This window comes from Hyposmocoma kahamanoa, unplaced genomic scaffold, assembly GCF_003589595.1.
Source record: "Hyposmocoma kahamanoa isolate Upper Pololo Valley unplaced genomic scaffold, ASM358959v1 101, whole genome shotgun sequence".
NCBI lineage: Eukaryota > Metazoa > Arthropoda > Insecta > Lepidoptera > Cosmopterigidae > Hyposmocoma > Hyposmocoma kahamanoa.
The window spans coordinates 1044524-1072475 of NW_020653333.1; the positions used below are offsets into that span (position 1 = coordinate 1044524).

General features: G+C 36.5%; 1 protein-coding gene across 2 annotated transcripts in view; it reads left to right on the forward strand.

Annotated features, from left to right (window-relative positions):
- LOC113230735 (anillin-like) overlaps positions 1–27667 on the forward strand; it is a 73620-nt gene extending 45953 nt beyond the window's left edge. For both annotated transcript variants that reach the window (XM_026464812.1, XM_026464820.1), the window contains exons 8-10: positions 20241–20458; positions 24956–25181; positions 27003–27667. In XM_026464812.1, the coding sequence (XP_026320597.1) occupies positions 20241–20458; positions 24956–25181; positions 27003–27238 (680 nt within the window). In that variant the 3' untranslated portion in view covers positions 27239–27667. The remainder of the gene's footprint in view (positions 1–20240; positions 20459–24955; positions 25182–27002) is intronic.
- The last annotated feature ends 285 nt before the right edge of the window (positions 27668–27952 follow it).

Consider the following 27952-nt stretch of genomic DNA (forward strand, 5'->3'; position numbering starts at 1 on the left):
GTACGTTTTAAAAAATACTTTATTTTAACAATTTGATTTTTTTAACTAAGGCAAATATTTTATTAAAAGGAAGTTAAAATAAATTAATGAAAACAATTAGTATTTCAGTTTTATATTTACTTGGGATTTTTCTTCTGAGGAATTACTGGGTCCCAAACTGGTGGTTAATATAATAACCCCTCTGTGAAATACCGGAATTGTTGCATTTTATTTATTTCTATATTTTTATGTGTACCTAGCAATTACTTCACTAGTGTATTTAGGGGAGAACGTTAATATTTTAATTTTGTTATTTTTCAGTTTAACTATTCCGGGATCTCAGGGTACTGTCCATTCTGTTTATAACTTGAAGTTTAGGTAAATGTGTCTATTCCGGTCTCTAGTCATTTGTCATTGCAATCTTTATTTTACTTATGTCTTAAGTCATTCGTAGATAAGTAATTTTGTGTTTTTATAATACATAGAATACATTATTTCTTCGCTTTAAACATGATCAGTAAATATGACAAAATTATGCAAAAGATTAGGTACTTACACGTTTTGAATACGAACTAGTTCTGGTCACCAGCACACTTTTTAACTGCCTTTCTTGTATACACAATGTTACTAGAACACTTGAACTCTTTACATACCACCATCCAAAATGGTTCCATCTCAATTTGCAAAACAAAGAATCCTAAGTTTCTGTATCCAAAAGTTTACTTTTGGCTTCGCAGTTTTCCCTCTCTTTCGACCTCTACTTTATTAGTAGAGTTGCAACGAATATTCGGCTAATTTTCGGTATTCGGCCTGTTTTTTGCTACCGAATTCTTAAGGACAGAAGGAATAAATAAGGAAAAACGCAGTAAATGATCACGTAGATACGCTTTATTTATCTAACAGATCGAAAGGGAATGTATAGTTATATTAGCGAGAGCTCGGAATGGCATATGTTGTGGTATTAGTGTATTTACAGAAGAATTTGTGGTTGTATTTGTGACTTTGTAGTTGTGGTTTTTATGCGAACAGCACACCATTACATATGCAGTTTCGACTATAACATATCTAAGTTATTTTTTTTTTAAAAACGTAACAGATGAAATGAAAACTACTTGCTTGTTATGTAGTTGAGACATAACTAAATAAACGCTCACTATTTCACCTTAATTTTATTTGCCAACCAAAATAAAATAAAGTTTTTAAAATTAATCAAACTGTAGCGAAATAAACAATTACTTTCTTCATTAAGCCCAAAATGTAAATTATAAACTTGAAAAGTTTAGCACCTATGTATATTGACAAAATTATTAACTTACAAAGAAATATTTGTATGGCCTACATTTATTTCTCTCGCGAGTTTGGGTGTAATTTGTGGTTGTCTCTTTGTGTGTCCATGACACCCGCGACCCAATGTTTCCTAGTGCGGGGCTATGTTGAGTGTGTGCGTTATTATTATTATTTATCACTAAAATTAATAAAATGTACTATCACGTGTATTACCGTGACAATTTACATACGTGCCATAATCAGGCCGAATAGTTTGACCGAAAATATTCGTCTATTCAGGAGACCGAATATACTTTTCGTTGCACCACTAATTATTAGCATAAGTTTGAAAGAGAGAACGCACGAGGTGAGCTCCAAGTGTTGCGCCTACTATGGAAATGGTCAGTTTTCGTATTGTACCTAATATTGTCACACGACGACGAGGTCAATTAATTGTATATTGCTCGTTCGTGGCGACGCGTTTAGTAATTGCATAATGCACTTTCCAAGTTGAACGCCAACGATGGTTAAAGGTTTATAGATAGGACATTCTTTCAAACATACCAACATTTACTAATAAAAGCCCACTGGCACAAACGGCCGTTAACTTTAATGCCCCATTAAGTAACATTCTGTCTCTAGTTTCGCTTTGATAACGTTAAGGAAGCTATTATATTTAACGACACAATAAATTTAAATATTCTGCAATACGCTGAAGTCTACTGGGCATAGACATCTCTGGATAAAGACAAATTTTTACACAGACACGCACATACTGATAGCCCCGCACTAGGAAGAACCTGTATCGTGGGTGCCATGGACACATACATAGACAAACACAAATTACACCTAAACTCGCAAGAGAAATAAATATAGGCCCTATAAATATTTCTCCTGAGCTCCTTACTAATACTGGTACCTCACCTATTTCTGCGGCCAAGCAGTAATGTGAGCTTTTACTGCGTTCCGATTTTGAAAGGTAAGGGGCCGGTGAAATTACAGGCACGTGAGACTTGTCAACTTATGTCTCAGGGTGATAGGCGCATTGGCAGTGCCCCTCAAATGTTATGGATAGGCGTGTAGCTTACCATCAAATGCACGACTTGTTCGTCCCGTGTATAGTATAAAAAAAATCAAACTCGGAATCTCTGCGTAGCAACCAACTAAGGTAACCGTTCGGCCACGGAGGCAGTCGATTTGCCATAAACAACGCGCTTAGACAAGTTGGCTTTCACAATAAAACTGCGATCGCAGCACCTCAAGAAGTTGTAGCACATAGTTTCCCAAAGTGGTCCCTACCGTTCAGTGGGCGCTGAAGAGGAGGGCAGTAGGTGTCTCGGCAGCAATTATGGGCGTTGTCCAAGGGGTGCTATACAATTTTTTTAAAAAACCTGAATTATCTATATAAACTACACTACAACGTGTTAGCAATTATTTTTTGTCGTGGTGGGCGTTGAAGTTTTTTATTTTGCCTTAGTCAAAAAGTTTGGGAATCTCTGCTGTAGCATATCACACATATGTCTTAAGTTTATTTTTTAGTTCCCGTCATTTAATTGTTAGTAAAAAAGAGTGCCGTGAATCTTTGTTCCGCCTCTGAGAGTTTTCCTCTTGGACGAGAATTTCCATGGTCGACCAGGAAGTGTTGATGTAGTCTTTGGACTCTGATTGGTCGCAGCAAGGACAATCGTATGGTTCGTGACACGTATGATGACTGAATGGCGGTAGTGACGCGGTCAGGGTAGCTAAGTTCTGGGCCGCCGTGATATACGAATAAAAAGAATTGCAATGTATTCTGTTATAGACGAGGATAGAGAAATGTTAAAGAGTTTTTTTTTATTAACGTATTGTGTCCCACTGCTGGGAAAAGGTTTACCAAAATCTTGTACTGCTTTCCATCTTTGGCGATTTTCCACCAATCCTCCTTAAACCATTTGAAATGGTCCGCCAACGCCTTTTCGGCCGCCTAAGCAAGTGACAAAGGTTATTATTATTATTAAGAGATTCTACATTCTAGAACTTTCTCACTCATCATTTAAATTAATTGGTGTGTTTGTTATATATATATATATATATATATATATACCTAACGTTGAACGATATGATGTGACCTATGACGGTACGCGTTTGTCTAAAATATGCCCATTAATTCTAGCCTTGAATAACCCTAAATTGTACACTGAGAAACGCGTATGCCGTAGATATAAGAACACATTTAAAAACATCATATGAAAAGAAATGTTTTGTATGTTTTTTTATGGATGTTGCGCGATTTGTGAACCGATTTTATGATTGGTGCCTCAGATGTGATCCCATTTCAATTTAAAGAAAATATTCCACTCTAAGGGTGGGAAACTAGGGGATGAATGACTTTTGAGGTCTGTTTTTTTAGTATTCTGTACTGAGATTATTATAATACTAAGTGACGACGAACATATCGCATAGCAGTGCCACTCAGAGTTTAAAATCGCTAAAATCTGAGGGACACTGTACCGCGCACGTCACCCGGAGACATAAGTTAACAAGTCCCATGTGACTGTAATTTCACTGGCTCTTTTCAAAACCGGAACGCAGTAAGGTTCACATTACCGCTTGGCGGCCGAAATACGTAGGGATTGCCACCCTAGTTCGGTTCGTAGTTCCCTGGACGAACTTTTTCACAAGGAGCCCTACTGCTGTTAAAATGTCATATTATGTCTCGCCATTTACAAACTATTGTTTTTCGGACATCGTGTTACAAAACGGTTATTTATAAATAAATTAGTCAATGTCAACAATGTCGACGATTGTCTAAACCGGGTCCAGTGCGGAACGAATCTGTTCACACTCGACTGCGCCGAAATGGCGAAAACTAGAAAGTTGCCGATGAAAAATCTTGTACTATTTGTTACTGCCTACGCGTCCGCTAAACCTACTGTAGGTTATTGTTGTTTGGTTAAAGAACTCCTTTATGTTAATGCTTGAAATATGTTTGACAAAAGGATGATGCCTTGTCGTCTTTCACCGCTACATGGAAAAAGTACCGTGTTGTTTCACCGTTAGGTATTGACATATTCAAATCCTTTTTTTTTGTAATATCAAGTGACGGGACGAATAGTTCGTGGGCCTGGTGATAAGTGACACGCCTGTGCATAACAGTTGCAGTGCCATTCAGAGCTTTAAAACGCAAAGATCATAAGGGCACTGCCTCTGCGCCCCTCACTTTGAGACATAAGTTGACAAGTCTCATGTGCCTGTAATTTCACCAGCACCCGTACCATTCAAAACCGGAACGCAGTAATGCTCACATTACTATTTGGCTGCAAAAATATGTAAGGGGTCCCTGGACGAACTATATCACAAGGAGCTTTACTGCTACAATTTCTTTTTATTTTTAGTTTATTCATTTCATGCAACATGACCCATTTAATATATACCTTAACGAGTAACATGCATACAATATAATATAACAATATAATAAAACACTATTTATTTACTTATACGTACGTATATACCTATACGTAAGGACTGCTGCGACGTGTGATGCAACTTAGGTATCCGGTATTCGGCTTCGGAAACGTCGATACATGTCGAAGTCATCGATACGTGACGGTAGTCGACAGATGTGGGGTTAGTACTCTTACCATAAATGAATTAAAATTCACATTTTAGTGCGACCTCAACAGCTCAACCCTTCGGGTAACATTGGCTTTCACCCGTATATACTCTACAATATCCGCAGTAATAATAATAATAATAAATACACACACACTCATACCCACGCACTAGGGAAATCCTGTGTCGCGGGTGCCAAAGAATTGAATTTTGGACACACACATAGGCAACCACAAATTACTCCCAAACTCACGAGAGAAATAAATGTGTGTACATATCTAAACTATTTTAAAAATATATAGTTTAGCGATACTGATTTGTATTCTGTAGTTGTGCCAATAAATAAATAAATAAAAAAGCCCACCTTTAATATGGTATTTCCATTGAGTGTAATTGTCATAGGCAGGTGCTTTAGTATTTAAAAAAATATATAAAAGTACAGCCGCTTACACCAAGAACAAAATGACGTACGCTGTATTTACTATTTCCCAGTATTATGCAGTAGGAGGAACCAAGTGCGTCGGCAATAATTGGCCTTCTTTGCTGACAGATGGTTCCTGCTTCCACTCGGTCACATGTTTCTAGTCTAGTGTATACAGTTTTATTTGCCAAATGCTAACAACCTCGCAGTTACTACGTTCCTCATATCATAAATAACAATTATGTTCCATAACTTTTTGCAAAAATAATAAATGTACCAAAAATTATCTTTCAATTTTTTCTTGTACTATCTGACACTTTTTAGATCTATATTTGTTGCTTAGCAAGGCCTCTCGCTTGCGGTCATTCGTAAATATTTGGTAGTGGGAGTGATTCTTTTGCTACCGCACAGCGCGTGATTTTTACTAAATAAGAAGTAGATCTGGTTTAATTATTTTACTCCAGAACCTATGTCAAACAAGCGCCAACGCTCACGAACGCTATTTAAATCCAAGGCTTCGTCTTCCGTGGAACCACGTGCAACAACATCACCGCCGTGTACGCACTTGAATTAGGCTACACTGAATATTGACTATATAAGCCATGATGTATAATGGATTATATGTATATGATGATGTTCGTTTACCAGTTAGATTCACTCACGCCTGTGTTTACAACAAGGTCTTTCGGCAGTCTACTTCGCTTTGCCGAAGGAGGCGCAATCGACTCGCCGTTTACAATGAATCGGTTGCCGGCTGCGACGAAATTCCGAAGGACGCGTTCCCACCATGGCGTGACGACAGATGGTCGTGCAGTTTAAAGTGTCATGGCTTGTATATTGTATATGACGTTACTACGACAGACTGTCGTGACAATAGGACGACCTAGAACGACAGTCGTCAGACGATAAACAAAACGTTACGATAAAAACGTGACGGCAGATAATCACAGCTTCAAACGATTCTGTCTTGCAAACGACAAGGCGTCTTCCGCGAACCTACAAATTGTCGTCATGATCTAGTGCGAGCAGGTGGACACGACAGTCGTTCTACGATAAAATAAACGTCCACGACACAGGCACGACAGATAGTCGTGATATAGAAACAGACTGGACGCGGCCGTCCTCCAAAGATGAATAGAACGTTATGACATATTGGGAACGCGTCCTAACTCACAATCGCGTCATTATATATATACAAATTTACGCACAGAGACACCACAAATTGTTCGAAACCTTTCAGCAAACTGACAGAGTAGGTAGGTAGTAAAAAAAAAAAACAAAAAAAAACAAAGGTAGGTATTCCCCGGACCCCAGCACACGCATCGTGTTGAGATGTGGCCTGCGACACGTTCACACCTTGATCGACCGTCACTTGCCGAATAATTACATCTCGTCGACTAGGTTGACTTCGGCAGCCAATTTCGCTCGTCAAAAGACACAAGTGTTTACACGAGTATCAGTGGCGAGGCGTGAAAATATACCTTGGTAAAGCCGTAGCTTTAACTTTTGAAAAAAAAAAACCCACTAACAAAAATTTCTTTTTACGTTAATAATGCGCCTTGGCGACATTTAAACACAATACTTATTAGCACACAAGATACTAGGTCACTTTGATGCTTAGTCTACACATAAAATAACCATAGCTTTTATAGTAATTTTACATTTTAAGATGCCCGTCGCGATACGAAAGTTTGTTTTAAGAAAGTTCTACACATGGCAACGGTTCTGACATTAAAACAAATTAAACTATAATTTGTTGGAATAAGGTTTAAATTTAAATAAACGCTATTCGACAATAACTCGAACCATTGCGGCTTCTCGACCGCCACTTCTTTTTATGTTGTAGAGCGGATTTTTGCGAATATTTTGATGGGAGAGCGTAGATTTCATGAATGAAATAGAACTCGCAGATCCACCGGCTTGCCTCGCGCTAATTGGTCGAGATGCATCGGGACAAGTTATTACGCGTTTAATAGTGAATATTTTGAATAAATGTTTTTTAAGTGGTGCAAGTGGTAGTAGGTACGCGGAAAATTTTAGGCAAGCCGGTGGGAATCAAGTTATATGGACGCCTCACCACTGGTGAGTAAGGTGACCTGTCGACCTAATGTAAACGCGCCATCGGATTCTACAGTACTAGTAAGTACTATTTTTTAAAAGTCCAAGCTCGGTGCTATTCGCGTTTTAGGGAAATTGACGATTGCATTATTAACCAACATTTTGACGTTATAATTTTCTCGCTCATCAGTTCGCAACCGCAGTTGAGAGTCTATTACTCGGGTACAAGGTTAATATTCAATTAAGGTTACGCATTTACATTTTATATTTGAATTATCTTGTACAATCTTGTAAAACTTGTACATGTCGTTATCAGAACGTTGTAATCGTATTTAAGTTATCATTTAATCGGCTGAAATTATAATAATAATGTGGCAGACAACCACACCAATTACCTGGCCTCAAACTAGGGTATTCCCTGTAGTATGAGTACCAGGGCAATGGAATTCATTCCGGAGCATTATGGTTTACTACGGAATTCTATAAAATATTCCGCCATCCCTTTTCTGTCGTCGAGGGAGACTAGATGTTAGCTGCGGTACCACCCCTGTGTTGTGGATGTAGGTAAGATTCTCAGGAAGCTTGACGCTTTAAGTTTTATTTGTATGGCATACGGCATTGGACTAGAATTCCCTGCCTATCGATTTGGTCTTTGAGAATGAATAGGCATTATGCAGGGTGTATATGCTCCATCGTCGACCTCATCGTCATGCCGTTCCACCAAGCGAAATAGAGTTCTCACACGCATTTATTTAAACTTACTTCGCTGGCTCAGCGATCGAAGGAGATTTTGGCCCCCAACACGCCATTTCCTTCGGTTTTGTGCCAATTCTGACCATTCGGGCACATTCAGTTCCTTCAAGTCTTTAACGACTTCATCGTTCTAGCGATATCTCGGACGCTCCACTGGACGATGACTCGTAGGTTTCCCAAATACTCTCTTTTGGCACTTATTGTATCGATAAAGAAATCAAAAACACCCATACAAAAATCAATTCAGAAAAGCTCATTTCCCAAATTGCTCCTACAGGGAACTGAACCCCTTTCGCTCAGCGCCCACAATGTAAACCGTTGGGCCACCGATTTCATCTGATGATAAATACATAGTTGTTTATTGCTTGTCACATAATGGAGTCACCACACTTACTAATGTGAAATCGGCTTGAGCTGTACAGAAAAAGCTTTATATCTACAGCTCGGACCGCCGCGCGCCGACAGGAAAAGCTCAATAAATTGTTTTTGTATGGACACAAAGCATTTTTGACCAGCTTAATGTAATTCAATGTCGATGAGTGTGGTGACCCCATGACCAGAAACTTATAGACTATGAAAACAGAATATAAATAAGAAAGAAACTACGAGACTAAAGAGCTCAGGTATTAAATTATTAGGTTCTTGAAGGTACACTGCTGTTTTTCGGTAACTCAACTTTGGAACCAAATTCCATAGATATTGCGCTGAAGTATTTCTATTGCTTCTAGATTAATGTGTCTATCTATCTCTGTAGACTGTAAAGTGGGCACAGGAAATCCTAGTTCATAAAAACTAGTTCCATTTACGCAGTTGAAATCTTAAAACGTGAGAATTGTAATTGTTAGGATTCCAACAGTACTTATTGATAAAATCACCTGCATCCGTTCACATACTGGCCTTTGGAAAATTAGATTGTATGTTAATGATTTGGTTTTCAATCGCGTGCAGTTTAAGTTATCAATTTTAACGTTGAATCCTACATTTCAAAGGTACGTTTACGAAATTTATTTAAGGATGTGTAAAAACGCTGACCCGCTTGGGATTGGAATATCACCCAAATCATTCATGAATCCATGTGTGGGACATGTTAATTTAATGTTAGTGACGATTAACTTCATAATTATCGTCATTAGCACTTAGACTTCCACAGCTAAACATAGGTCTCCAATAGAATATGGATGGCTCAAGTTAAACTATTGGAAGTTGTAATTTTATAAACAGCAATTTCAAACGCAATGCAAACAACAACGTAAAGCAATTCAAATGAACAATTTTTACAATTCGTATAGCTTTAGCTGTATATTCGGTCGTATAAAAACTTCATTATACCTCCTTGACTTGATTCGTAGGCATAAAAATCAAGTAATTTAGGTAGCATGCCTTTTGGAAAGGAGTCACCGCATTTATCTACACGGAATCATGTTAAGCCGGAAAAAACTTGGATGTCGAATGTAATAAGATCGAAAGAGACATGCGTTTCCCATCGGCAGTCTGAGCGGAAGCGAAACGCGCAACGACTTTTTTAAATTCATGTATTTGATGTAGCATAAGGGGTTTTTAGTTAGATTAGTAACAGTAGAACTCATGTGAAAGAATTCGTCTAGGAAAGTACTGCCTTACCAATTTCTGCCTTCAAACAGTAAATATGAGTATTACAGCGTTCCGGTTTTGAAGGGTAAGACTGCTGGTGAAATTACAAGCACATAGGATTTATCAACTTTAAGTCTTAGGGTGACAGGCGCAGTGGCAGTACCCTTCAGATCTTTGCGATTTAAAACTCTGAGTGGCACTTCAACTGCTATGCGACATTTTCATGCCGCCACTTGCTGTCATTAAAAAAACCCGCAAGGAAAACGTATCTTTTTATATGATGTTTTCAAATATGTTCTTATATCTGTGGCGTTTCTCAAAATGTACAATTTAGGGCTATTCTATTTAGGGCTATTATATATATAAACGCGTATCTTTGCGATTTAAAGCTCTGAGTGGCATTGCGACTGTCGTTGGTAAGCGTATCGTTTACCACCAGGCTCACGACTTGTTCGTCCCGTGGTACCATTAAAGAAAAGATTTTATGCAAAGTACGTTTTATTTCGTTCGTTGACTCTTATTGCATTGAAATAAAGCACTTTCTGACCGGCTCAAGCCAATTGCGTCATGTGTGATGACTGCCTAAACCGAAATGTCAGTATAATTATAAAAGTATGTGGGAAACTCTCACAAATTGTGTTTTAAACTAACTAGGGAAGTATCTACTTAAAAAAAACATAAATCATTTCCCACCTATCATTACAGTCCGCTAGTCCTTTAAACTTGTCATTACCAAATTGTATGCTCTAGTTGTTTATTACTTTCAATTGACAACGGCATTGCTCTGCTTATTTTGATACATATTCGAACACGTTACAGCAGCGGGGCAGCCCCGGTACCGCCCTGAACGCATTATTATACTGGACGCGGAGAGCTTCAAATTCGCGGCGACTGTGATTAGCCCATAGGCTACACGAGTAAAAGTTGGTGCAGAATGATCAGAATAATATTATTTTCACTTCAAATCATTAAAGTGATTTTATTTTTGATACGAATGCCACTCATTCACACACACTGAAATCAGATTTAAAGACTATCTTGTGAATTTGAAGAATCTTGAAGCTACTCTCTACTCTCTCTAATCTACTCTTCACGCAATTCAAAGTCATCCACAGCCCGATTTCATCCACCACAATCTTGGGGTAGCCTCACCCATCAGGCCTGCAACTTTGACAAATTTGTCTACCCATTTTATTGTGTTATTTATCAAAGCTTAGTGTGACCTTATCAAATCCGTCACCTTTAACCAGCAGTGGATGACACACATTCACTGCTTCTACGTTTATACGTACAGTCACTCGTCACAGATTTATTTGCTTTGTAAACGATCACAACCAGCTTGATTTTAAGGCCAGAGTGAAAAGGTATTTGTCTAGGTAAGCTTGCACCACACTTGTCCATACGACTACTTACACTTAGACGAATGCGGTATGATGATTAGACTTTAATGAAATATTTTTTTTTTTTTTAACTCCTTACTGAGCAACTGACGTTACGTTTTTAAATTTGCGCTAAAATAAAACAAAAATATAAACAAAAAATTTAGGTGAGATCGATATTTTTTGAAGATGGAGATTCCGCTTCTCATCTGCAACCAGAATATAAAAAATGAAATATTGCCGCACACCCCGTATTCACCAGATTTGACCCAATTTGATTTTTGATTTTTTACCGATTTACATCAAATAAGGAAGTGATAGTTGGAATATAGGAATATATCAAGGTGTACAGAGTTATAACGAGATTATTGTAGAAAAATAAATCATAATTTAAAAAAGTCGTGTACTTATCAAACCAAACTTCTTACTTACATTTACATGGAATGTAAGCCTATCTTAAAAAGAACAATATTATATGTATACGCTTTGGATGTACAACCCTCTGCTACAGTACATGAATCTCCCCAACATTCTATAAACATCTTATTATAAACATTTTCGTAAGCTATAGCGCCGCAATAATTTTAATATGTTGTAGTGCTTGGAAAAATTGAATCTTATTTACTGGGGATTACCAATCATGCACACCGATATTGCTATATCCGCTTCATTCAATTCCATTCAAGTCAGAGTCCAACACACATTACCTCGTAATTTGTTTCTCGACCAAAACTGCGTTAGTGGTTAACCAAAGAATTTTGTTCACATTGTAAGCGCATGCATTTTAGTGTTTCTTTGATGAAATGCAAAATGTATGTTTTTGGTATAGCTCGTTCGTCAAACGTCAACATTATGTATGTGTATTTGTATATATTTTCAACTCTTTATATGATTAGAAATTTTTTATTATTTTAAATTTATTAAAAACTCCATTAGAAAAACAATACATCCAGAAAACACTTAATAAAATCCAAACAGATAAATCAAAACACTATCTAAGGATGTTTCCTTTATTATTATTTATTATCGAAGATTTTGTACACATGTTTGTGTACAAAATCTTCGCAGCACTGCTTGTTAGCAAATAATTTATAGATTTTTTCCAAACACATTCCATGAACAAATGATGTAAAACAATAAAAATCGATTTAATTTCACATGACAACAACAAAGCCATGAATGTGATATGTAAATACATATTACAACTGTTGTGTCACTTAACGGCATCGAACAAAAATAATTCCTGCAAAACATTTGGGTATGCTTTGACAATTACTCAATTTCGAAATTTCGCTGCTTCAGTATCTGCAGAAAATGTCACTAAAATCTCTATCTCTTGTTCTCGGTATGAAAAGAAATGCTAAATCGGAAGATTCAGTAGTTTTGAAATCCCTATTGCTACACGTTCCGTTTTTATCAATTGTATTCAAAATATAATCGATAATTCGACATGTACAATTATTTAAATAATTCCTTTCAATTTTATTCCCCAGATAATTTTTCCTTCCCCTTTTGGTCTTCGTTCCGTTTCCTAACCCTTTACCTTAACGTCGGCACAAGGTAGTCTAGTGCCATTACAATCTTTAAAAAAAAAAACATTTAAATCAAACTAGGGTTTACTGACTTTATTACTAAAAAAGAACATTTTAATTATACAACAAAATATTATGTTTGGTACAGAATCTAAGATCTCGCAGGACGATGTCCTGTAGATACAACTCCTGTCTTGTGTAGTTCATTTTACAAAAGTTTTTACACTTTGACCAAAATATCATCTCAGCACAGTAACTCCTAAAACAAGGTTTACAGTCTAACGAAAGAATTACTGGTTACGTACTTTTACACCATCTGCAAAAGACAAAACGTTTATCCATAAAAAGCGTAACCCGCTAACTGCCACAGCTTCTGTATTTCCGAAATTAAGTAAACTGACGTCATTATATTGAGGCGCGCCGGGCAGCTGTCGTAAACCTTCGTAATATATCCTGTTCTTAGGTGTCCGCGATTTTTACACTTAGGAAATGAAATTACTTTTAGTTTAGGAAATGAAATTACTTTTAGTTTATTATTTATTAAATGAATTATTTTTTAAATTTATAGGTTTTGTAACCATGGTGAAAAATATAGTGACTTGCATAAATATTAGACTTAACTGGTCGATGACTACCATCTCAGTCAGCCGTAATCATGGGACTTGTAAAGAACCCAAAACGTTGCTTTGTTTGAAAAAACAATATGCGCGATTTATATCTGGAAAAAATAGTTTAATTTCCTTCGTAATATAAATATGTTACATTTTTGTTTATTACTTAGGTATTATTTATCGTTATTGAGCACTCGATCGTCCAACATCGAGACAAAATCATTTGGACTTTTTAGAAAAACACTCATGTAATTCCAAAACAACACGGATAGACGATATCATCATCATTGTGGAATAGAAGTTATTAATTAAATTTTGCCTATAATCATCAAAAATAAATCACGATTATTTGTTTTATGAAAAGTCGCGTTTACGCTACCGAGTTTAAAATGCCATCGTTAGATCAACGAAGCAAATCTGCGCAGACGCCGCCAACCTTGACAGGTGTTCGCTTTATTACTTTTTATGACTCTCCTAAGGCCCGTTGAATATGAATTTTTGCTTATAAAATACGGTCAAAAAGGTGTAAATAATTCTAAAATAGCCAGCAATTAGTAGCCAAATAAAATGCTTAGCCGTAATTGTTGCATTCAATTTCAACACTTGCATTGAGTATAAATAAATTTCATAATCATTATTTTGTACAATGAAATAAATACTAAGTAAGATATATATACCTGTGCACGTATTTCAATAATTCAAATTTATAGACCTTCAGGATCCTGTTATGACTACCTCGCACACGGCTCAGCAGTAACGGATCCCGAGTTCCATCTGATGGCATACAGAAGTCGTTCCTCGGCGAACGTCTCAGAAGCACTGCAATAATTAAGCAGTCCTAATTGCGTCCTGGTATACAAAAATTGAATTATGTAATACATTTATTCATCAGTCAGTAATAGAATGGCTACACAAGTAGGTATGGTTACTTAGTTATATAGGACGCCCGTCAAACCTCTATATACTATGGGGTATACTCTCACTGATATTCGGCTTAATATCATCATCATCAACAACCTATTTATACGCTCCACTGCTGGGCACGGGTCTCCTCTCAGGCGAGGGATTAGGCCATAGTACTCCACGCTTGCCTAATGCGAACCTTCTTCGACGTACAGGTTCATTTCAAACTAATTTATTTTACATTAAAAACTATTTTGCACATAAATTCCGAGAAATTCGGAGGTATGAGGCCCGGATTTGAACCGACAATCTCTGCCTAAGAGGCCGTAGGTCAAAACATTAGGCTCCCGCGGCTTTATATAGAATATAATAATACAATAACGAAAATATTGTCCTACCAGTTACTGCCGTATTTGACATTGACATTTGAGAACTATTAGAAGCTGACACATTCCGCTAATCGTGGTATATCTACGCTTTTTATATATAATAATATATATTCATGTAACTTACTAATAGTATGAGATTCGCACGAGCTACAATTCAAGACGTGAAGTGCTTAAAACTAACTGACAATTTCGTCACATTAACATCATGCAATTAAAACAAGTAGCGCGGTAAATGTGCGTGAAATTAATAAGCCTGTTACCAACGGTTTAAACGTCACCAATTACAGATCCATTTGCTGTTGCACAAAACGAAAAAGGTTTAATCATGATTTTAGTGTAATTAAATTTCTTAATAGTAAAAATAAATTTGTTAGACAAATCATTGAGCTAGCAAATTATTTTGCGGCTTTGAAACGAAGTTTATTTAGATACGGCTATAAGGTGGAGTTTGCTTTCACAAATTTTCGTAAACCCCATATCGACCATACGCAATAACATAAAGACATTTACTTCTCGAATTGTTATTAAGAAAGTCGACATTCACTGATCCGTGATGAAATGTTGTCAATCTCTGTCCGGGCGTGGGATTCGGAAGCAATCAGTGACAGCGAATACCTCTGAGGTAGAGGTGGACTGTGGCTATCGGCAATTGTCATTTGAACCGGCGACCGCGCAACACGCGTTCGATTTTTAATAATCTCGATTTAAAATAAGAAGTCGGTGAGCTAGTGTTAGTGTGCACTTATTGAGTATTTTTAACGAAAACTATTTGATAGACTTCTATTGAGGCTTTTTTTTTGTTGAATTGTAAGTGTCTTGTTTGTTTTTATAATAATAAGGTGATTTATCAGAAAATCTTTGACTACGTTGCGTAATTATATATTGCGTTATTCAACACTGTTCTTACCAATCAACTAGGCCAAATTATGTTGATTTATTTATTTAAAAAGTGAATCTAAAGAGTGTTTTATAACCGACAGACGTCTATTCTTCGACTTAAAGCCCAGGCGGTGTACTGCACTGTATGATTTTAAATACTACTGTTGGACACAGGTTCCCTCTTACGGCATCCTGTCGTAGACAAGCTAACTTCCCCAAATGCACATTTTTATCATAAAGATAATATTTTTGAACAATACAACTTGTTACAACAAATGTTACTAAACACACGTAACTTTCGGAACGTGTAATAGTAGTATATTTTTACAAATACGTTTGACGCCAGTGTCCAGAGTTCGTCCAGGGAAATACTGCCACCTTACCTATTTGTGCTGCCAAGCAGTAATGTTAGCATTACTGCGTTCCGGTTTAGGAGGGTGCTGATGAAATTACACGCACGTGGAACTTGTCAACTTTTGTCTGAGGGTGACGGGCGCAGTGGCAGTGCCTCTCAGATTTAAAACTTTGAGTAGCACTCCAACTGTTATGGACAGGCGTGTAATGTACCATCAGGCGCACGACTTGTTCCTCCCGTCACTTGATATTATAAAAAAAATTACTTCTTAAAGACTTCGGCAATACGGCGCAAATTTCAGATAAAATTGTCAGGCTTTACAGTACCTAATAAAGTCCACATTGTATTATTGTATAAAAAAAAACGATTTCCCAAGTGTCAACTAGAGAGACCATGTTTATCGCCACACGGAACAATGAGGCAATTTGCACAGCTACGCAATTATTTACATCCTTTACATAAATACAACTATTTTTTATATACTCATGCGTTTAAAAATACGTTATAAATTCAAATGATCGCACTAGAGCACTTAACTACGTATTTATTTATGTAAATTATTTTTTCCTTTTTTTTTATAAAAAATAAATGCGCATTTGACCTGTATCTCACCTGATGGAAAGTGACCATGAGATCGAGGATGTAGCATGCACACCTAAATAATGCCTATTCACTCTTGCTTTGAAAAGGTTCAAGTTATACCGTTCGGGGAACAAGTCTGCAGGCAGGGAAATCCACTCCCTAGCCGCTCGCCATATAAAATGGAAGCGAAAGGCTTCGTGCGAATCTAGGGAATATCCACAACATAGGGTTGGAACCCGAGCCCACGTCTAGTCCCCCAATGATGGAAAGGAGTAGGCGGAATCAAATTATGCAATTCCATCGCACACTCTCCGTGATTTATCCTGTAGAATACAGATAAGCTGGCAACTTTACGGCGGTGTACAAAGCTCTGCAGCTTCGCCTCTACTAATTCCGAGTACCCTATAATCCTCTAAGCACACTTGTCTATTGAATCCAAGGTGGCCAGTTGGTATTTAGCAGAGCCATCCCATAAGTGTCAGCAGTACTCCACACACGACCGGACTTGTGCTTGGTACAGCTGAAGCAACTGTCCCGGTGTGAAGTAACGCCTCACCTTGGAAAGGATGCCTAGCTTCCTGGCTGCATTTTTGGCCATGTATTCTCCTAAACTGTTGGCGAAACGCTTTCGCGTTTAACTTTTTGCAGATTTCGTATTTAAAACGCTAACGCATTGATTGACTTACTTCTAAATACGGTGCTGTGAGTTAACCCTTAATGAGCCATGTCTACAAAGATTAATATTTTGAGTTTATATGGGGTGCTGCGTTATTTGAAAATAATGTACCAGACAACCATACCAGTTGCCTGGTCTCTAACCATGGAAATCCCTGTACTGTGAGTACCAGAGCAACGGAATTCACTCCGGGGCACTATTTGCTCCCACCGGGCTTCGAACCCGGGACCTCCGATTCCAACGCCTACAATGCAAACCATTGGGCCACCGAGATCATCATTGATGGGGAAAATATATCCCGTGCTACGAATAAGGGCGTTTTCTGTTTGGTATTGTTAGTCTTCGAAAACAATAGTAGTTAAACTGTAATAGTAATCTACACGCGTCAACAAATCGTTTTTGTGTGCCGACACTCGAGTAACAACAGAACAAGTTAATAAAACAGGTTGCAGGTTAAAGAGGCGCGAACCTTGGTGCCCGCTTGCACGCATCTGTTCTTGTAACCTACATATCGTACCGTATAATTGTATTCCCACTCTATCGTTATAGTCAATATTAAATGGTCAAAATAATTATGTAAATATGTAACTTAATTTTAGAATATAAAATGTTGTGCGAATTTTGATTTGTCTTACTGGATGATAAAAAAACGCGAACCCTGGCACACGTGGCAAACAACTGTTCTTGTAATCCAATTGATGTTCCAACATCTGTCAAATGTTCAAATATCAATATATGTTTATTTAGGTCGTGATACAAGTTAAACCGTGGTAGGCTAATGGTATGACCTCTTTAGCGGAGGCCGTGGTCTCGAATTTTGCAATCCGGACGTGCGAGTCCGGATTTGAAAACTCTGAACTCACGAGTTTTACGGAATTTATGTGCGTAATTTAATTTGAAATTTACCATGAGGTTTTCGATGAAGGAAAACATCGTGATGAAACCTGCACGTCGAAGAAGGTTCACAACCCTCGGAAAACCCGTACCTGAAAGGAGACCCGTGCCAAGCAGTGGGGCGTATAAATGAGTTGATGTTGATATAAGGCAAAATACGAATAAAACATCTGTTTATCTTGACGTATTCAGCTAAAATTGCCGCCAAACTCATAGTGTACACAGTGTACATATCTGTTCTTGTAACCTAAATACCGCGATACCCATATGGGCTTCGTTAACAACTTTGGTATTTATTAATCGCTAACCGATAATGTGTACCTATTAAATAGATCAATTGAACACATTGTACAAAATGCGGGCTCTATAGCTGCTAATCTGTTTTTCTAACCAGTATAATATGTTATTCTATTGTTATGTAATATCTGTCTCAACCCTTATAATGGTTTAAGGAGAGAATTGTGCACTTTTTTCCGCAATTGCATTGCAGGTATTTTTAATTTCACAGAAATTAGTTGCTATTGTTATAGTTCCTGGTAATTGCAAGAATTGCGTGTTAGACAAAATTGAAGTTGCAAAATACACATAAAAGGTGTGTGAAACATATCGCACCCCTCATGGAAAAAAGGCATAAGCGGAGTTACGTCAAACATGTTTATTGGTCCATTAGATACAGAAATATATAACCCACATTCACTCCAATTCTTGTAACGCTATCTACAATATTAGTCCATTCAATGGCGAGTCAATGGCATGTCGCCTGCTAATTGTTTGACATAAAAAATATATTTAAAGATATAATTTAAAGACTATTAAACGAGGTACAAATTAAGATATTCGTAGTAATTTCCATGGCAGATTTAGTTAGTTGGTGATTTAATTAATGCTGCCATCATTGCCACTGACACTATTTTTTTTTCGAATATGAAGTGACGAAACAAACAGGTCGTGCGCCTGACTGCCACTGCGCCCGTTACCCTGAGACATAAGTTGATAAGTTCCATCTGCCTGTAGTTTCACCAGCACCCTTCAAAACCGGATCACAGTAATGCTGACATTACTGCTTGGCGGCAGAAATAGGTAAGGTGGCAGTACTTCCCTGGACGAACTCTTTCACAAGGGCCTCTACTGTTATTACTCTAATGAGACTCAACTGCCATTGCAACTGGAAGGGCACTATTTTGCACAGGTCATGGTTGACCTGTGCAAGCGAGCTTGCATAGGTCAACTATGACCTGTGCAAAACGGGAAGGACACTAGCCCTTCCCGTGTGCAAGCTCGCTTGCACTGGTCATAGTGCCCTTCCCGCATAACTAAAAGGTTGATAGAGAGGGGCACTATAAACAAAACTTATTTAGAAAGATATGGGACTGCCATTGCAACTAAAATTTTAACAGAATAACAAATATTAATAATAAATAATTGCCATATAATCTCAGTGGAGTCTCTGTGAAATTACAAATACCAGATTTCATTCTTGAATTGGGAATTTAGTAGAATTGGGGCCCGAGTGCAATATGAAATAATCCCCCTCTATTTATAAAGAGCACAATACCTTTCCAATACAATATGTTTTACGTTTTTTACCTTAACGTTACAAAGCACAAGCACTATTGACACATTGTTGTAAAGCATATAAAAAACTGTTGGCACCAAACGTTGAACTCATGGATAAATACTGGTTGGCCTCTAGTTTGTACTCTATTTACTTTGTCGCCTCTTAGTTTGGTTTGGTATTCTCAGCTTATACGTAGTTTTATTACGCCGAATTAAAATCTATTTTTGAATACAGTTGAATAGGGAAAACATAAAAGATGTAAAGGTAAAATTTATAGAAAACAGATTAACAACCGGAAATCGGAAAGAGCAGTGTATATTAACCTAAATTTCAAGGAAATAATATGCATAAAGTGAATAATACCTCCCTCTGAAATCCCCGAATTCTTGTATTGTATTTTGTTTTATACTTTTAATGTTTAATTAGCTATACTTCGGTAATATATTTATAACAATTATAAGTAAAAATGTAACTATTTTTATAATTAATCTTTCTAAGAATTCAAAGGGAGGTATTATCTGTTCTATGTGTATTACTTGAATAAATATACACTGCTTATTCAGTTATCTGCTCATTACGTACTAAGTATTACGTAAAAGTATGAAATATCGTAAAGTTTACTATAGCTTCTTTTATCTTTACTACTACTGCCATTAGAAAAATAAGTAGATACCGTGAAGAAAACAGTCGCATTCGTTGCTTTGCAATATGTAATACTTTGGATTTTCCTTTACACTTTGACAATGTTTTAAAAAGTTTAGGGCGCAACGAAACATTTAGAACTAATCTAAATTTCAATAACTAACCTTTTCGAAATGTTTCAGATAAAAAACCAGCCCTACCGATCAAACCAAGTATACCCACTAAACCAGTCGTCAGAGACGAAGATTCGATAAGTCAAACGTCAGTCGGAGGAATCAAGGGAAAGCTAGCCGCGCTATTCAACAAAGAGCAGACGATTAGCGAGACGACGATAGCCAATAAAGTGAAGCAGGAACGAGAGAAAGAAATGGAGATGTTGCAAAATAGATTTGCTTACAAGGTGAGCGAGGTCTTAAATATTTCCGAGGAACATTTTAAACTTACCAAAAGGCGCGTTGAAATCGATGCTGTTACTAAATGAGTCAACTTTTGGGAAAAGGAAAGTTTCAACCGACAGTATTGTTTTCAATATACAAAATTATCTTGCTATAATAAGCTTTTGTTCCAATGTTTTTCTTTGCTTTAATAGGAAAGGAAAACAAACATTGTGAAACCTGCATTTGGGAGAGTTTGAAGTCTCCAGCCTACATTTTCTCAGGACTAAGGTTTATCCCAAAAGGAAACCCGCGTCCTGCAGATGGATATAAAAGAATTGATGACGATGAATAGAAAATACTACTTTCAATTGACAAATCTATATATACATATATATATATATACCATGTTATTTACTGGTAAAGGCTACAAATCTCTTTCATTATCAATTCCTTTGGTAATCTGTCGTCGGATCCTTGAAAAGCGTTCTGTCTTATACCTTTCGTATTGACGTCGATAAACCACTTTTCCCGTAGGCGACCTTCTACGTGTTTGTCTTTTATTTGACAGAATAGAAACCGTTGTTAGGAGTATTTCTAGTGTAATAATAGATTCAGGCGTTACTTTGTAGAAATCCATGTTAATAAAAATGGAAGTAAATTTACTTGCTACACTGCGAACCCAGTGCTGGTTAAAGCATGTAACACCGCCGTGCTTGTATTGATTTTTTTTTTTTATGCAGTTAGTTTTTCCACCCTACTTCCGTATAAAATTAATAAAATATATAACTCAAGCGTATTTACAGTCACAAGCGACACGTGTGTCGGTATATTCTTTCTCTAAGGCATCCTCAAAGGTTGTTGATTCTTGGACTCTCGGTCATAAAAAAACTATTCAGTATTTCTAGGTTCTAGCCTAACGTTTGTGCGCTTTGTGTGTTGGCTCCCGCCTATCTTTACTCTTAACTTTGCATAATTGTTACCACATCCAGGACCTTGATGTCCATGATCCCCTCGTTCACCTACCCATCTTGTAGCGTCGTATTACAAATCTATTTTAATATTTGAACACGTTGATAATATAATTTGATAAAAGGTACACTGTAATTAGCAAAGTGCAGTGAGTGTTATTTATATTAGTGCACCCTCTACACTATTCCTGTCGTGTAGTCAGTTTTGCTTTAACTTAGTAAATTTAGTCGCATGTCTCGGAGTATTTATAGATTTTCTGTTCATACCTTTGTCTCATGTTGCAGTTTCAAGAAACTTATTTTTACTTTGTATTGTTGCATTCGTTTCAAGTACTTGTAATAACTTGAGATGTTTTGGAACTATACTTCGAATTTTTTACCATTAGACAGAAGGAAATTTTGGGTCGTTTATCATGCACCATTTTATTCAGTTATTTTGTAAGCAAAACATTTTACTTAATACCGTCAAGGAAAGTTCTCTAATACATTTACTATCTTTATGTAATTAATAAGTATTTTGTTCTCTATTATTAATTATATAATATATATATATATCTGCACGTACTTAATCTATTTCAAAGACTTGCACTATAAAAAACTTAAATAAACAGAACTTCCAAACATTCAATGGAATCTTTTTTTATAAAATAATTACAATCGTGTCATTTTTAAATGTCATTTGTCATCATTTCAGACGATGTTTTCCTTTTTTTATAATTTGTTGACTTAAGAAAATGTTTACTATCACTGCTTCTTTGTTTAAAATATACCCTTGTTAAGTTTTACGTGGTATTTTCCTCCTTCCAAGCCCAGATTTGCACCATTACTTACTACATGTGTTAAATTTACATACCCGTTTAACGTTTTTGCGTATTTAAGTTCGCTTGTATTTTTGCCTTTACATATTTCATTTCCAAGTTTTTCCTTATTGATTTCTTATAATCATCATCGTAATTTATCCGTTATACGTCCCACTATCGAACACGGGTCTCTAAAGAATGCGTATGGTCATTATCCTGTAACTGCGTACAATGTGGGTAAGACGTCACAAGTGGCACAATCTTCTCTAGCTTTCAGGTTTTGTTACAATGTTTTCCTTCAGCGTTAAGGAGAGACGTATTACATTACAAGACATAGTTTAGTAGCAGTAGAGCTTGCGAAAGGGTTCATCCAGGGAAGTACTGCCATTTTACCTATTTCTGCCGACTAGCAGTAATGTTACTGCGTTCCGGTTTTGGCTGGTACGGGTGCTGGTGAAATTACAGGCACATGAGACTTGACGACTATGTCTCAGGGTGTTGGATACAGTAGCAGTGCCCTCTGAGTGACAGTGTTATGGACAGGTGTGTCGCTTACTACCAGGCGTATGTCTTGTTCGTCCCATTACTTGACGCCATAAAAAAGCCACCGAGAGTCGAACCTAAAATTTCAATTGAGCAATCTTTGCCCCACTGAACTACCACTACACGTAACACCTACAACAAATTTGAATCACAACCAATCTGTTGGCCGAACTTACACAACGCCAAGTTGAAAAATTAATATGTGATAATTTTCACACCATATTGCACCATAGTCTTTTGGAAATAGAAAGTTTCTAAATTATAGATACTCAATACTCAATATATTTATTGCATTCATATGGTAAACATGTCTTAAATTTAAAATAATGCTACACATATGAGCCCTTTATTAGGGATAACAATAACAGCAGATAATGAATGATAGGCAAATTGAAACATTTTTTTGTATGTATTACTGAGTATAACTACATCCAAAGTGATTTATTCGGTGTGAGATGAACAAGTTCATGGTCACCTTGAAGAAGAAGCAGTACAAACATTTTTAAATTGTTTTTCCTTATTGTAAAGTCTTAAATGTGATGTTTCTTAAGATTATGACGTTTGTTATTGCAATGACATCATCGTGCATAAAGTAGTGAAGTTCGATAAACAAAACCTATAAAATTAAATTAAAAATGCAGAACTGATATATAGTTAACGGGTATTGATAATAAAGTTGTGAAATAATTTGTTAATGATGAATATGGACAAATGCCCATGTTCTAAGGCCAACCTCTGGAGTTTCCTACTCATACGTCTCAGGGCAATCTACGTACGAATGAGAAGTAGAGTTTTGTAGAGCTTATTAGTATATAATAAGATATTTTTATTTTGAAATATGTCAGATTATTTGGGGTATTTTGAATTGTTATTCAATTTATTAGAAAAACTTTTCATTTTGTTTTGCAAGCAAATAAATTGCCATTATTATTATGTGTCAGACAACAACTCAAACTAGGTGTTTCCCTGTACTATGAGTACCAGAGCAATGGAATTCACTCGCGGCACTCGGAAAGTTATTTTCCCAAATTGGCCCTACCGGGAATCGAACCTGGAACCTCCGCATCCAGCACCCACAGTGCAAACCATCAGGCCACTGAGGCCGCCATTGTTTTGTTTGGAAGAATAACAAGCGAAAGTATTCGAACACGTTTTTTAAATTTGGATATATTGTTGGGTTTTCCTACAGTTTATTGCAGAGGTACGTCAACATCTTTTTACTGTTCATTTTCCCTATAGAAAGTATGTTATTGCGAAATGATGGTGAAATCTGGCGTCGTCACGGCAGTAGGTTATACCAAAATGGAAAGTGATTTGAGGAATTTCGCATTTGCTTTTTCTGAGAAATCTTGATTCACCGTTTTTTTTTTTATGAGATTATGACTCTGTGGTAGGGGTATTTCGCACACATTTTTTCTGACAAATCTTGATTCATTGCTTTCTTGTTTTTCAGAACTTTAAGTAGGCCCTGTAAGGAAATTGCGCAATATTATTCTGTCGTGACCAATGGCGGTTATTACAATTGAGATTCAATGTATTTCTGTCAATCTTCTATAATTTAATTTTCTTTTATTCTTGATGTTACATTTTCAAGTTTTCTTCATGTTTTTCAAATTCGAATTTCTTCAGCTATCACTTTGCTTTACAAAAGATTAGCTCCCTGATATGGGTCGCCATCTCATATTATTTGAATGGACTTAGGTTGAAACACGTTGGTTTCTTGAGACATGTTTATTGTTCGGTCTCAGAATATAAGTAACAAAACAATTGAAGTTAAAATAAAACGTAAACTTCTTATATAGGTATGAGCTCTGAGGTAGTAATAATTATCTTTCCCAAAATACAATAACACTACATTTGTATTGATGTTACCCTATTTATTCCTATCAATGGTTTTAACTGTAAGTATAATGCTATTGTGACGACGGTAGAGACAATTATAAAAAGAATAAATATTAAGATTGATCGTGTCGGAAACTGTTAGGAACGAGGACGTGTACGTACAATATTCAGGGTGTGAAAATTGTATGCGTGGGAGGCATGCAAGTGAATAGAAAAGTATTGTAGAAAGGAGAGTTCATTGGTTATCACAAATATTTTTTGTTTGGTGGTAATCAATTTTCATCAGGGTTAAATCGATAGAAAAAGAAATTAAATCGTAGATTTAACATCAAAATACGTAATCCTAATCAACTAATCCTTTTTTCAGCCCCCAAATCCAGAAAAACCTGAAGATGCCCACGATTCAGAAGACGAGCAAAGTGAATCTGATCCATCAGAAAAAGCGCCTCTCATGGGTAGCACGATAAGCCTGGCCCAGGCTAACAGGAAACCAGAAATCATAGCTAATATACCCAAAGTTGAGGCCAAGGAGGTGAAGGAGAAAGAAGCGCAAAAAGACAATGTCGTAGGGTCGCAACCTACTAAAAGAAGAAGTGAGTGTTGCCGTTCTTTAATAATACACCGGTCAGAATTTTTGACGAGGCCGTTTCGTTACATTTGGTTGTCTACATGTACATGATGAATAAATGAATTAGTAGCTGTAGAGCTCTTCGTGAAAGAGTTGGTCCAGGAAAGTGTTGCCACCTTGCCTATTTCTGCCGTCAAACGTGTGCATGTAAGGGCGCGTTCCCACTATGTCGTCACGTTTTATTATCGTTGGACGACTGTCGTGTCTAGCCTGTTCCCATATCACGACTATCTGTCGTGGACGATTTTTTATCGTTGAACGACTGTCGTGACTAGCTGTTCCCACTAGATCGTGACGACAATAGGAGCTGCGACAATCTGTCGTCACGTTTTTATCGTGACGTTTTTTTATCGTCTGATGACTATCGTTCTAGCTGTTCTCACTGTGACGACAGTTTGTCGTTGTAACGATAAAAAATCGTGAACGACAGTTAATTGTGTCGTGCTATTTGTCAACAGCTTCATTTAAATATACAAGCCACGACAGTGTAAACTGCACGACAATCTGTCGTCACGACATAGTGGGAACGCGCCCTAAAGTGCGCATTACTGCATTCCGGTTTTAAAGGGTAAGGGTGTTGATTAAATTACAGGCACATAGTTGGGATTTCAGATTCAGATCTTTGCAGTTTAAAGCTCTGTAACTGTTATAGGTAGGCGTGTCGCTTACCACCGGGCGCACAGCTTGTTCTCATAAAAAATGATGATATTAAGAGATAGAATAAAATTCTGAAAATATACAACCAAACTTTAGATTATATGTTTCATGAAATGTAAGACAAGCCAAGTTATTTACATCCTTTTAACTTTACATTCTTTTTAGTCTTCTAACGAATGTCGTTTTCCTATACACACTGCCAAGATTAGTTCCTAATATTATTTTATGTCTGAATAATAAATCTATATCCTACCTAGAATTGCATCTATACATTATGTAAAATCCTTCACTATTAATTGACGGAAAAACCAAAACATACTTGTAATTCCATCACTTAGGAAACTCGCCTACATCCTTTAACATACCAAAAACTATAAATGAACTAATTTGATATTAATTGTTAACTCCAATCTGTTTTTAATGCAAAACAGGTTTTTTTGTGACGCGGGTCAATTTGTTTTCTTTCGCTGTTTACAATGTTTGTTTAGGGAGTCAACATACTAATTAATGTACGCATTAATTAGTATGTTGACTATGTTGACGATTACGATCGACTTGCATGGATATAATTTTTTTCTTGCCGGCTTATTGCGTTTTCGTGTCGATAAGTCGGTGACACCCTTACACTATTGTTTTATTACATACCGCCCCCTCAATTACTAAATGTCAAAATGCGAAGTATATAGTTTTAAATCTATACACAGCAAAAGTGTCTAGGGATCGAGTACGTTTCTGTCCATTACGGAAAATCAGGTTTTTATAATTTTTTAACACTAATGGTTTTTTGGATAATTTCATAATTTATAAAATAAGTAAGTACGTAAATAAATAATTTAATAAATTGGTACAGTTATTTTTATTTAACTTTAATAGGGTCATCAAATATTAAAAAAATATACCTTGATCCCTAGACACTTTTGATGTATGTATTTTGTGAGTTACATAAAAATTAGATTTTGAATTTTGTCACTTTAGGGTATGGACATGTAGCAAAAATAATGTTTTTTGATCACCATATTATTATATGTACATTTAAAAAAGGAACTTCGACTTCCCATACAATTGTAACCAACAGCGAGTGTACGATTATTCGTATCTGGTCCTAACACTGAATTATTTTCTATTCCAGGTTCTCAAGACTCTCCAGTCGTCCTGTCAGTCCTGGATGACGTTAAGCGAATAAAAGTTAACAATAACAAAAAGGAATCAAAGGGCGTCGCCCTTCCCGAACCTACAAGTATATACCCCCACTTATCAGACATAGAAACAGACAATTCTCATACGCAGGAAGAATATTCCGACTGTGGAGGATCAAGGTGTGGACACTATACTTTGGAATGCGTTTTTTTCTTTCTTTGTATTTGAATTTGCAGGTTTTTATTATACAGGAGATTATTCGAGAAGGTCTTGAAGGATTTCAACAAAGAAAAAGTCAGAAGATTGTTACTTCTAGAAGAGAGAAGAGTTTATTAGAAGAGGATATCAACCGGTTTATCTTTTAGGTTTTCCTAGTTTTTGTATTGTTTATAAGGACGTAACATGTAAGTGTCCGATTACGCTTAAAAAGTACACGTAAATTTTAATAAGGCAGCGATTATGACCATAATTATAATAAACGAAGTACTGGGACTATTTTCAAGTACTGACATTATTGATAGTGTAGTTATTAAAGTGGTGGGAAACACTACTTACTGACAGTATCATATAGTCGGTACAGTACTACTAATGTAATGGAAATGTAATATTGTCAGTATTACTAACAGTGTATGCGAGTGACATGTAAAGGCTGCGCGAAGTCATACTTGCCTTTACTGATAATGTAGTTACTAAAATGGTGGGAAATAGTACTGATTGGCAGTATAATATTGTCAGTATAACAACTGTAATGACAGTATCATATTGTCAGTATTACTGACAGTGTAAGCGAGTAACATCGAAAGGCTGCGAGAAGTCATATTTGCCATTACTAATAGTGTAGATATTAAAATGACAGAAAAAAATAATACTAATGCAGAGTAAAATATTGTCAGTATTACTAACAAGGTTCGGCCTGAGTAACTTGGCTAAAAGGCTACGAGA